General features: G+C 40.9%; 1 protein-coding gene across 4 annotated transcripts in view; it reads right to left on the bottom strand.

Annotated features, from left to right (window-relative positions):
* Window positions 1–14,041, bottom strand: part of LOC128697093 (endoplasmic reticulum aminopeptidase 1-like) — a 196,058-nt gene that overhangs the window by 67,950 nt on the left and 114,067 nt on the right. For all 4 annotated transcript variants that reach the window (XM_070095300.1, XM_070095297.1, XM_070095299.1 and 1 more), the window contains 3 exons: window positions 12,801–13,020; window positions 11,974–12,141; window positions 349–580 (listed from right to left, as the gene is read on the bottom strand). In XM_070095300.1, coding sequence (XP_069951401.1) covers window positions 349–580; window positions 11,974–12,141; window positions 12,801–13,020 — 620 coding nt within the window. The remainder of the gene's footprint in view (window positions 1–348; window positions 581–11,973; window positions 12,142–12,800; window positions 13,021–14,041) is intronic.

Here is a 14,041-nt window from a genome sequence, read left to right as displayed (position 1 = left end):
GCAAGAATAGAAAAACTCTCCAAATATGTCAAAGGTACATCTCTGAACTGTAAAATCCTCACCCATCCTTGAGAGTGCAGGCACCGTACTTCCCACCTCCAAAACTATAACATACCACTGTAGTATTCCCTAGCTGAAGGTGAGAAGTACAGTGCCTACACTCTGAAGGATGGGTGAGGATGTTACAGTTCAAAGTGTCATCTGAACTGTGATGACAGCATATTTCTGGCAAGAAACTGACTGAATGATGGTGAATGCATTTCCTCTTCACTGGAGCACACTATCTCAACAGAAGATGACCCAGGGTTAAAACAAATTCCCACTGGAGTCCACAACAACCCATCGTACCGTCGGTGAGGTTCATCCAGTGCATTGTCTGGTTCCTGGGGTTGGCGCTAGTGATGTAGGTCAGTGGTACATGCCAGCGGTACCCTAGCGTCGTGTTCAATGGCTCGTTGGGGTCCGTGACATTCTCCTCACAGACCAGGAACCTGCCCTGGCTGGCCGTCACCTGCCCGTCCTGAAGACTAACAGAGATCAACGGGAAACCTGCTTGCAGAGTCCACGTCTCCATGATGCCCTGAGGCAGAGTACATAGCATCAGTGTACACAGCATCAATGTACATAGCATCAGAGTACATAGTATCAGAGTACACAGAATGAAGGTTTGGGTACCTAAGTTTATGGAACATAACAGATTAATGGTACCTGGTGGAAGATAGGTACTTTTAAGACACAGTAACATCTATCTGTCTCATCCTACATTTCATACTACTGTATTTCCAATCCTATTTCCGTATCCTAGGATATTTCTTTCCTCCTCACCCACTGATCATTTCTCGGTGGGGTAGGATGACCCAAAAAAGAGGAAACACATCCACCATCACTCACTAAATGACCCAAAAAGAGGAAAACTAGTCACCACATTTGCAACACCTGGGTATCTTCATTGATAAGACATATGTGCAAAACCTGGGTATCTTCATTGATAAGACATATGTGCAAAACCTGGGTATTTTCATTGATAAGACACATGTGCAACACCTGGGCATCTTCATTGATAAGACACATGTTTAACACCTGGGTATCTTCATTGATAAGACACATGTGCAACACCTGGGCATCTTCATTGATAAGAGACATGTTTAACACCTGGGTATCTTCATTGATAAGACACATGTGCAACACCTGGGTATCTTTATAAGAAGAATTATTACAATAATAATAGCATAATAATATTTTATTACAGCATGATACAATGTTTGTACAGAGATGAGAGACATTTAGGTGTGCATGAAGAATGACCATTGTTAGGCAAAGCATTTCAGGCAAACTTGAATTTGGCTTAAGACTAAAAGGGCAATAACTAATTGTTTGTTTATATAAACAGTCTCTAAAGGGTCAAAGTTAGGAATTACGAGGAAGGCAAACAAGCATATTAACACATTCTTTAACCCATTTATCATATTTAATTGTTGTAAGTACATGTATTACAGGATGGGTTATGATCACAGGCAATGAGGATTCCATAACATACTAACACATTTTGTAACACATTCATAATATTTAATAGTTGTGAGGATTACAGATAATGAGAATAAGACTACATAGTTTTCCATATGCTTGTGGTAATGAGAATACAGTAGGGCCCCACTTAGATGGCAGGTTAGGTTCCAGGCTACTGCCAGAAAGCAGACATCGCCGGAAAGCAAAATGCCATTTCTTCCACTTATAAATGCATATTTATTTTTATATAGCCGGACTTGAGTCCTGGAGATGGGAAGTACAATGCCTGCACTTTAAAGGAGGGGTTTGGGATATTAGCAGTTTGGAGGGATATGTTGTGAATCTTTATACGTATATGCTTCTGAACTGTTGTATTCTGAGCACCTCTGCAAAAACAGTGATTATATGTGAGCGAGGTGAAAGTGTTGAATGATGACGAAAGTATTTTCTTGGTCACCCTACCTCGGTAGGAGACGGCCAACTTGTTATATAAAAAAAAAGTGCATATAAATGCCAGACAAGAAGTTTACACTAACTTATATTAAAAAGTAAAATACATACACAGTACATTCATTATTTACCTTAAAATATTTGCAGTCTTAATGTAGGGCGAGAGGTGAGCATTACTTATTTGTAGGAAGTCAGGTGTAGGTAGCCCTGGCTCCCATCCCAAAATTAATATACAATATTTAAAGCAGCCTGGAGAGATAAAATACACATACAGTATGCTCATTATTTACCTTAAAATATGTGTAGTCTTAATGTAGGATGAGAGGTGAGTATTCTTTATTTGTAAGAAGTCAGGTGTAGGTAGCCAATGTAGGTACTATGTAGTCCGCCTGGGCTACATACCTACACCTACCTACATAGCTACACAATATTATAAGTGGCCCAGAGCCATATTATTACCATCAACATACCATGTTCACTGAGTTTAATTGTTTCCAACAACTACCTTTAGATGCCATCATAAACAAAGGGAGAAGTAATGAATAATTCATGCCGAGAATTGTAAACAAAAGCGAAGTGTGAAGGGGAGTGACTGGGCCTAACGCAGATTCATACACGTTTTCTCTGATGCTGGACCAGAGAAAACGTGATGTTTTCCCTCCACCTGGGAAAATATCATAGATGGATTAATGAAGATGTCTATGTTAACGTAAAATAAGACATTTAATGTGCCCAACAGTGATTATTACAGCGAACCCTTGAATTTCGTGATTAATCCGTTCCAGAGAGTCTGCTGAAATTCAAAATTCACAATTTTCAAAACAATTTTCCCCATTAGAAATAATATAAATCAAATTAATCTGTTCCAAACACCCAAAAGTATTAAAAAAAAATTTTTACATTACATGTACATTTATCTACACAGAAAACATTGAGACATGAAGAATAAAACAATAATAAATTGACACTTACCTTTATTGAAGAGTTGTTGATGTGTAGAAGACAGGAGGAGGGGAGAGGATGGAAGAGTTACTATTGTTTGGAAGGGGAATTCCCTTCCATAAAGACTTCAGGTACCAAGTTCTTTTCCGGGGCTACTTCCGTTCTTTGTACTTTAATGCCACTAGGACCAGCTTGAGTCTCACTGGAACCCTGTCGCTCAAAAAATTTCTAGCCAATATTTTGATGAAAAAAGTAGCCAATTTCCAAAATTCACGATATTCAAGGGGGACGAAATTCAAGAGTCCACTGAATTACATATCAGTATTATTACTATGGCATTAAGACTAGAGGGACACTCCAAGTGATTTTAATGTGTACCTGCACGCCAGCACAGTGTGTAGTATATTTAGGTACAGGTACACATAAGTATAATTATCAGAGTACATATAAAATATAAACAACTTTAAAACACTTGAAATTTTGGAAAGTTTCCAGACATATTAGAGACGTACTCATGGAGAATGCAAACAAACCGGGTGGGATGCGCCACATTTGAAAGACCACTCGCCATATAGAGTTTTGGTCATAATTTGAAATCGCCGTACTAGCAGAACGCCATAAGGCAAAACACTCTAAAGCGGGGACGTACTGTATTATTAATAAATGTATTATTATTATTAATATGGTGTCTCAAGACATAAGACACACTTACTGATTTTAATGTGTACCTGCACACCAGCACAGTGTGTAAGTTTACTTAGGTACAGGTACAAATAAATACATATAATTTTTTTTTTTTTCCAACAAGTCGGCCGTCTCCCACCGAGGCAGGGTGACCCAAAAAAGAAAGAAAATCCCCAAAAAAGAAAATGCTTTCATCATCATTTAACACTTTCACCACATTCGCACATAATCACTGTTTTTGCAGAGGTGCTCAGAATACAACAGTTTAGAAGCATATACGTATAAAGATACACAACATATCCCTCCAAACTGCCAATATCCCAAACCCCTCCTTTAAAGTGCAGGCATTGTACTTCCCATTTCCAGGACTCAAGTCCGACTATATGAAAATAACCGGTTTCCCTGAATCCCTTCACTAAATATTACCCTGCTCACACTCCAACACATCGTCAGGTCCCAAGTACCATTCGTCTCCATTCACTCCTATCTAACACGCTCACGCACGCTTGCTGGAAGTCCAAGCCCCTTGCCCACAAAACCTCCTTTACCCCCTCTCTCCAACCCTTTCGAGGAGGACTCCTACCTCGCCTTCCTTCCCCTATAGATTTATATGCTTTCCATGTCATTCTACTTTGATCCATTCTCTCTAAATGACCAAACCACCTCAACAACCCCTCTTCTGCCCTCTGACTAATACTTTTATTAACTCCACACCTTTTCCTAATTTCCACACTCCGAATTTTCTGCATAATATTTACACCACACATTGCCCTTAAACAGGACGTCTCCACTGCCTCCAACCGTCTCCTCGCTGCTGCATTTACCACCCAAGCTTCACACCCATAAAAGAGTGTTGGTACTACTATACTTTCATACATTCCCTTCTTTGCCTCCATAGATAACGTTTTTTGACTCCACATATACCTCAATGCACCACTCACCTTTTTTCCCTCATCAATTCTATGATTAACCTCATCCTTCATAAATCCATCCGCCGACACGTCAACTCCCAAGTATCTGAAAACATTCACTTCTTCCACACTCCTCCTCCCAAATTTGATATCCAATTTTTCTTTATCTAAATCATTTGATACCCTCATCACCTTACTCTTTTCTATGTTCACTTTCAACTTTCTACCTTTACACACATTCCCAAACTCATCCACTAACCTTTGCAATTTTACTTTAGAATCTCCCATAAGCACAGTATCGTCAGCAAAAAGTAACTGTGTTAATTCCCATTTTGAATTTGATTCCCCATAATTTAATCCCACCACTCTCCCGAACACCCTAGCATTTACTTCTTTTACAACCCCATCTTTTTTTTTTTTTTTTTTTTCAACAAGTCGGCCGTCTCCCACCGAGGCAGGGTGACCCAAAAAAAAGAAAGAAAATCCCCAATATAAAATACTTTCATCATCATTCAACACTTTCACCACACTCGCACATTATCACTGTTTTTGCAGAGGTGCTCAGAATACAACAGTTTAGAAGCATACACATATAAAGATACACAACATATCCCTCCAAACTGCCATCTATAAATATATTAAACAACCATGGTGACATTGCACATCCCTGTCTAAGACCTACTTTTACTGGGAAGTAGTCTCCCTCTCTTCTACACACCCTAACCTGAGCCTCACTATCCTCATAAAAACTCTTTACAGCATTTAGTAACTTACCACCTATTCCATATACTTGCAACATCTGCCACATTGCTCCCCTATCCACTCTATCATATGCCTTTTCTAAATCCATAAATGCAATAAAAACTTCCCTACCTTTATCTAAATACTGTTCATATATATGCTTCAATGTAAACACTTGATCTACACATCCCCTACCCACTCTGAAACCTCCTTGCTCATCCGCAATCCTACATTCTGTCTTACCTCTAATTCTTTCAATTATAACCCTACCGTACACTTTTCCTGGTATACTCAGTAAACTTATTATTTTTTATTATCACACTGGCCGATTCCCACCAAGGCAGGGTGGCCCGAAAAAGAAAAACTTTCACCATCATTCACTCCATCACTGTCTTGCCAGAAGGGTGCTTTACACTACAGTTTTTAAACTGCAACATTAACACCCCTCCTTCAGAGTGCAGGCACTGTACTTCCCATCTCCAGGACTCAAGTCCGGCCTGCCGGTTTCCCTGAATCCCTTCATAAATGTTACTTTGCTCACACTCCAACAGCACGTCAAGTATTAAAAACCATTTGTCTCCATTCACTCCTATCAAACACGCTCACGCATGCCTGCTGGAAGTCCAAGCCCCTCGCACACAAAACCTCCTTTACCCCCTCCCTCCAACCCTTCCTAGGCCGACCCCTACCCCGCCTTCCTTCCACTACAGACTGATACACTCTTGAAGTCATTCTGTTTCGCTCCATTCTCTCTACATGTCCGAACCACCTCAACAACCCTTCCTCAGCCCTCTGGACAACAGTTTTGGTAATCCCGCACCTCCTCCTAACTTCCAAACTACGAATTCTCTGCATTATATTCACACCACACATTGCCCTCAGACATGACATCTCCACTGCCTCCAGCCTTCTCCTCGCTGCAACATTCATCACCCACGCTTCACACCCACATAAGAGCGTTGGTAAAACTATACTCTCATACATTCCCCTCTTTGCCTCCAAGGACAAAGTTCTTTGTCTCCACAGACTCCTAAGTGCACCACTCACTCTTTTTCCCTCATCAATTCTATGATTCACCTCATCTTTCATAGACCCATCCGCTGACACGTCCACTCCCAAATATCTGAATACGTTCACCTCCTCCATACTCTCTCCCTCCAATCTGATATTCAATCTTTCATCACCTAATCTTTTTGTTATTCTCATAACCTTACTCTTTCCTGTATTCACCTTTAATTTTCTTCTTTTGCACACCCTACCAAATTCATCCACCAATCTCTGCAACTTCTCTTCAGAATCTCCCAAGAGCACAGTGTCATCAGCAAAGAGCAGCTGTGACAACTCCCACTTTGTGTGTGATTCTTTATCTTTTAACTCCACGCCTCTTGCCAAGACCCTCGCATTTACTTCTCTTACAACCCCATCTATAAATATATTAAACAACCACGGTGACATCACACATCCTTGTCTAAGGCCTACTTTTACTGGGAAAAAATTTCCCTCTTTCCTACATACTCTAACTTGAGCCTCACTATCCTCGTAAAAACTCTTCACTGCTTTCAGTAACCTACCTCCTACACCATACACTTGCAACATCTGCCACATTGCCCCCCTATCCACCCTGTCATACGCCTTTTCTCTTTTTTGTCCCCTTTCCCATTATATAAAGGGACTATACATGCTCTCTGCCAATCCCTAGGTACCTTCCCCTCTTTCATACATTTATTAAACAAAAGTACCAACCACTCCAACACTATATCCCCCCCTGCTTTTAACATTTCTGTCATGATCCCATCAGTTCCAGCTGCTTTACCCCCTTTCATTCTACGTAATGCCTCGCATACCCCCCCCCCCCCCCCCCCAACACTTACAATCTGCTCTTCACTCCTAAAAGATGGTATACCTCCCTGACCAGTGCATGAAATTACCGCCTCCCTTTCTTCCTCAACATTTAAAAGTTCCTCAAAATATTCTTGCCATCTACTTAATACCTCCCTCTCCCCATCTACTAACTCCCCTACTCTGTTTTTAACTGACAAATCCATACTTTCCCTAGGCTTTCTTAACTTGTTTAACTCACTCCAAAACTTTTTCTTATTTTCATTAAAATTTCTTGGCAGTGCCTCTCCCACTCTATCATCTGCTCTCCTTTTGCACTCTCTCTCACCACTCTCTTCACCTTTCTTTTACTCTCCATATACTCTGCTCTTCTTATAACACTTCTGCTTTGTAAAAACCTCTTATAAACTAACTTTTTCTCTTTTATCACACCCTTTACTTCATCATTCCACCAATCACTCCTCTTTCCACCTGCCCCCATATAATTATCAGAGTATATATAAAATATGAAATAATTCTAAAACACTTGGAAATTTTGGAAAGTTTCCAGATATAATGGAGAGATGCAGAGGATGTGGGGGAAGTTCGTGAGGCAGTAGGTAAAATGAAATGGGGTAAGGCAGCCGGGATTGATGGGATAAAGATAGAAATGTTAAAAGCAGGTGGGGATATAGTTTTGGAGTGGTTGGTGCAATTATTTAATAAATGTATGGAAGAGGGTAAGGTACCTAGTGATTGGCAGAGAGCATGCATAGTTCCTTTGTATAAAGGCAAAGGGGACAAAAGAGAGTGCAAAAATTATAGGGGGATAAGTCTGTTGAGTATACCTGGTAAAGTGTATGGTAGAGTTATTATTGAAAGAATTAAGAGTAAGATGGAGAATAGGATAGCAGATGAACAAGGAGGCTTTAGGAAAGGTAGGGGGTGTGTGGACCAGGTGTTTACAGTGAAACATATAAGTGAACAGTATTTATGGATTTGGAAAAGGCATATGACAGGGTGGATAGGGGGGCAATGTGGCAGATGTTGCAGGTGTATGGTATAGGAGGTAGGTTACTGAAAGCAGTGAAGAGTTTTTACGAGGATAGTGAGGCTCAAGTTAGAGTATGTAGGAAAGAGGGAAATTATTTCCCAGTAAAAGTAGGCCTTAGACAAGGATGTGTGATGCCACCATGGTTGTTTAATATATTTATAGATGGGGTTGTAAGAGAGGTAAATACGAGGGTCTTGGCAAGAGGCGTGGAGTTAAAAGATAAAGAATCACACATAAAGTGGGAGTTGTCACAGTTGCTCTTTGCTGATGACACTGTGCTCTTGGGAGATTCCGAAGAGAAGTTGCAGAGGTTGGTGGATGAATTTGGTAGGGTATGTAAAAGAAAATTAAAAGTGAATACATGAAAGAGTAAGGTTATGAGGATAACAAAAAGATTAGGTGATGAAAGATTGGATATCAGATTGGAGGGAGAGAGTATGGAGGAGGTGAATGTATTCAGATATTTGGGAGTGGACGTGTCAGCAGATGGATCTATGAAAGATGAGGTAAATCATAGAATTGATGAAGGGAAAAGGGTGAGTGGTGCACTTAGGAGTCTGTGGAGACAAAGAACTTTGTCCTTGGAGGCAAAGAGGGGAATGTATGAGAGTATAGTTTTACAAACACTCTTATATGGGTGTGAAGCATGGGTGATGAATGTTGCAGCGAGGAGAAGGCTGGAGGCAGTGGAGATGTCATGTCTGAGAGCAATGTGTGGTGTGAATATAATGCAGAGAATTCGTAGTTTGGAAGTTAGGAGAAGGTGCAGGATTGCCAAAACTGTTGTCCAGAGGGCTGAGGAAGGGTTGTTGAGGTGGTTCGGACATGTAGAGAGAATGGAGCGAAACAGAATGACTTCAAGAGTGTATCAGTCTGTAGCGGAAGGAAGGCGGGGTAGGGGTCGGCCTAGGAAAGGTTGGAGGGAGGGGGGTAAAGGAGGTTTTGTGTGCGAGGGGCTTGGACTTTCAGCAGGCATGCGTGAGCGTGTTTGATAGGAGTGAATGGAGACAAATGGTTTCTAATACTTGACGTGCTGTTGGAGTGTGAGCAAAGTAACATTTATGAAGGGTTTCAGGAAAACCGCCAGGCCGGACTTGAGTCCTGGAGATAGGAAGTACAGTGCCTGCACTCTGAAGGAGGGTTGTTAATGTTGCAGTTTAAAAACCGTAGTGTAAAACACCCTTCTGGCAAGACAGTGATGGAGTGAATGATGGTGAAAGTTTTTCTTTTTCGGGCCACCCTGCCTTGGAGGGAATCGGCCAGTGTGTTAATAATAAAAATACTCAAAAATTGTAGCGGCTTCAAATCAAGCGGGAGAAAGCTGGTAGGCCCACATGTGAGAGAATGGGTCTGTGTGATCAGTGCATGCAGTATAAAAAAAATCCTGCAGCAAGCAGTGCATAATGAGAAAAAAAAAAACTCTGACCGTGTTTTTGGATTAAAACATCGACTTTGAGGTGTATTTTTGTATAGTTTTTATGGTTATATACTCATTTTTGTAGTCACATTTGACAGACTGGAAAACATATTATAGAAATGGTGGTGATTTTGATTGGTTTTATTATGAAAAGGACCTTGAAATGGAGCACAAAGTAGGGGAAATGTTTGATTTTTGCCAATTTTCAAGAGTAAACAAATGACATCATTTTGCAATAAATGTCCAACTAGCCATTCAAATATGCAGTCACGAATGGGTTCACATTATTTATACAATTATTACAATATTGCAGTAGTCTGCATAACAGTGAACCTTCTATTTTTTGTTTGAATAAAAATTCAAAACAGAAAGTAAGTGCAATGTCAGAGGGGCCTGGAGACATGACTGATGAACAAAGAAGATGTTATTTTAGAGCCAGGACTGTCTGCATTGTTCATTCTGGACCCTATTTTGAAATTGGCATATTTTTTAATTTGTGTGAAACTGGCCAAACTGCCAATTTCTGACCACTTTATGGGTAGCTGAAATCAGTAAATGGGCAGTTTCTTGTACTCAATCGATAGAACAAATGGAGTTCTAAAGAAATAGCTATGAGTTTGGTCGGCTGAAACAATGGAATTAGCCAAAAATAGGGCTCAAAGTGGGCAAAATCGCCAATTCATAAATATCGCTGAGGTCGCTAACTTCGCGAGTGTATTTCCACAAGTTTTCCATCAAATTTCATACTTTTGGTGTCATGACCATTGGGAAAAGATTCTCTATCATTTCATAAGAATTTTTTTTTTTCAAGTATTTTGCAACACCAGGAGCCACCTCAGGATTTGGGGCTGCGACAGTCAAAGGGTTAAATAGAAGCACTAACCACTTCAAAACTATATCCCCACCTGTTTTGAACATTTCTATCTTTATCCCATCCATTCCAGCTGCCTTACCCCCCTTTCATTCTACCCAATGCCTCATGCACTTCCCCCCCACTCACAACTGGTTCTTCCTCACTCCTACAAGATGTTATCCCTCCTTGCCCTATACACAAAATCGCAGCTTCCCCATCTTCATGAACATTTAACAATTCCTCAAAATATTCCCTCCATCTTCTCAATACCTCTAATTCTCCATTTACTAACTCTCCTCTCCTATTTTTAACTATCAAATCCATTCATTAACTAGGATTTCCAAATTTATTAATCTCACTCCAAAACTTTTTCTTATTTTCTACAAAATTTGTTGATAACATCTCATCCACTCTCTCATTTGCTCTCTTTTTACATTGCTTCACCACTCTCTTAACTTCTCTTTTTCTCTCCATATACTTCTCCCTCCTTGCATCACTTCTACTCTGTAAAAAACTCTCATATGCTAACTTTTTCTCTCTTACTACTCTCTTTACATCATAATTCCACAAATCGCTCTTCTTCCCTCTCGCATCCACTTTCCTGTAACAACAAACTTCTGCTGAACACTTTAACACTATATTCTTAAACTTACACCATACATCTTTTACCCCACTGTCTATACTATTATTATTAATTATTATATTATAATCATAATAAGCTTAAGAGGAGTAGAACTGGTGAAAAACTGGTGTTTTACACTGAGAAGAGATTGAGAGAGTTTTCTCAAAAGTGAGTAATTCTACCAGTAAAATTTTCTTTGTTACTTATGAATACATTATAAATCTTACACACATTATTCAGGACTCATGGTGTTACAATGGTGTAGACCCACTGTCTACATTGATAGCAGGTGGTCAGTCCCTCAGTCGTGACAGCAGGCAGTCAATCCCTCAGTCTTGATAGCAAGTGTTCAGTCCCTTAGCCTTGATAGAAGGCAGTCAGTCCCTCAGTCTTGATAGAAGGCAGTCAGTCTCTCAATGGTGTAGACCCACTGTACACTGATAGAAGGTGGTCAGTCCCTCAGTCTTGATAGCAGGTGGTCAATCCCCCAGTCTATAATAGATAGTAGTCAGTCCCTCAATCTTGACAAAAGGTGGTCAGTCCCTCAATCTTGACAAAAGGTGGTCAGTCCCTCAATCTTGACAAAAGGTGGTCAGTCCCTCAATCTTGACAAAAGGTGGTCAGTCCCTCAATCTTGACAAAAGGTGGTCAGTCCCTCAATCTTGACAAAAGGTGGTCAGTCCCTCAATCTTGACAAAAGGTGGTCAGTCCCTCAATCTTGACAAAAGGTGGTCAGTCCTTCAATCTTGACAAAAGGTGGTCAGTCCCTCAATCTTGACAAAAGGTGGTCAGTCCCTCAATCTTGACAAAAGGTGGTCAGTCCCTCACTCTTGATAGATGAAACGTATTCACAATAAAAGATACCCAAGGGTCTCACATGTGTCTTAGTCATCAATCTGTCTGCATAGTATATTATTATTATAATAAGTATTATTACTATTAAAGGGTTTTATTGATCATAAGATAATAACCTACCTTAATATCAAGGTGGTTGCCATGCTTCCTGGTGACCTGAGTCAGTGCCTCCCAGAGGTCGTTAGTGGTAGCGGTACCATAGCTGTGGAGGTCGAGATAGAGTCGCAGGCCCTCTTGAAGGATGGCACGACCAATGAACGACTCCAGCATGCTTATGATCGATGCACCCTGCAGGACGGCACACACAATGCAGTACATGAGAGTTGCTGGTAATACAGAAGCACCAGGAGGAGGTTTTAAGAGAGTGGTTGTCTCCTGGTGAGGTAGGGGGAAAGGGGCTTGCAAAAGAAGGAACACATTCACCATCATTCAGTTAATCACTGTCATACCTTAAGTCTGTTGATATCAATTCAAATGACACTGAACAATGACATCCTCCACCCATCCTTCGGAGTGCAGGCATTGTACTTTCCACCTACACCCATACTTAAGAGTGCAGGTACTGTACTTCCCACCTCCAGGACTTAAGTCTGGCTAACCGGTTTCCCTGAATCCCTTCAAAAATGTTACCTTACTTGCACTCTAACAGCACTTCAATTTATAAATGCCATTTGCCTCCACTCACTCCTCTCTAACACACACTTACAAGTCTGTTGGATGTCCAAGCTATTCACACACAAAGCCTCCTTCACCCCCTCCCTCCAACAATCCCTGGAATGACACCCTATCCATTCTGTCTTCTATCTTAGATGTATGCACCTCTTCATCAACTAGCCTGGCACTCTTGTCAATAATGTAACACCTAATAGTACCACTTATAGTTTCCACTAAAGTTCAATTAATGATATACTCTATAACTACCAAGAACAAAAACAATTAGTCTGAACCTTTTTATAAGAAATTGTGTCAAATATTGACTCAATCTGCGCTGGGTCATTGACCGGCGTTGATATGGGATGCGAGGCAAGCAGTGCGTCGAGCTCTAGCGCTGGGTGCATCTTCTCCACCAGAAATTGTTCCTGCATGGCCCACCCCGGCTCAGCCACCTCTGCACCGATGTTCTCCATGAAGCTGGCAAACCCTTCATTCAACCATAAGTCGCTCCACCTAGCACACAAGTCAAGCACATCAATTATTAGATTCATAGTGAAGAGTTAAACCCACAGGGACCATACAGCACCTGGGACATTTATACATTTAAAAATTCATATTTAAAAACTCATGTCTAGTTCTTAAGTAGTCTGTAAGCACTAGTATTAGTTTGCCTGAAATGCAGTCCATACTAGTGTCTTTCTTTTCTGCCTAACAATATTTTATTACAGGAAGGCCCTGCTTATACAGCAGGTTAGATTTCGGGCTACTGCTGTACAGGAGGGCCCTGCTTATACAGCAGGTTAGGGTCTGGGCTATTGCAGTACAGGAGGGCCCCACTTATACAGCAAGTTAGGCTCTGGGCTACTGCAGTACAGGAGGGCCCCACTTACAGAGCAGGTTAGATTCCTGGCTACTGCAGTACAGGAGGGCCCCACTTATACAGCAGGTTAGGTTCTGGGCTACTGCTGTACATGAGGGCCCCACTTATTCAGCAGGTTAGGTTCCAGGCTATTGCTGTACAAGAGGGGCCCCACTTATACAGCAGGTTAGGTTTCAGGCTATTGCTGTAGTAGCAGTAGATTATCCCAGTGGTTGTTAAATAAGAACACTGCTGATCCTTTGTGACTCACAATTATTATACAGAGAGATCAGAGAATGAGTGAGGTCTTGAAGTCATGGCAAGCCAGTGATAAACCTCACATGGAGAAGTGGTTATCACACTGCACTGCCAGTGTTAGAACTTGCTGGTCATGGCTTCAGGTACCACCCATGTTGAACTATGTGACCAAGACCAGTGTCACTTGCATATATATTCATTTTAATCATAGTGCCTTCAAATTTACTGTCAGAGGTCAATTTTGACCTGGGCATGAGAGAATGGTTCTCTACAGGATGTGCACAGTATTAACAAAATACTGCTCCACCCAATGCACAATGCAAGCACCTGACCTCAGACTTTATATTTTAGTTAAAAACAGCAATTTTAAGACATTTTCTATGGTGGTTTTCATGATTTTATTAGCTGTTTCTTGAT

The sequence above is a fragment of the Cherax quadricarinatus genome, chromosome 49 (assembly GCF_038502225.1).
Source record: "Cherax quadricarinatus isolate ZL_2023a chromosome 49, ASM3850222v1, whole genome shotgun sequence".
Lineage (NCBI taxonomy): Eukaryota > Metazoa > Arthropoda > Malacostraca > Decapoda > Parastacidae > Cherax > Cherax quadricarinatus.
This window is presented reverse-complemented; position numbering and strand designations above follow the sequence as displayed.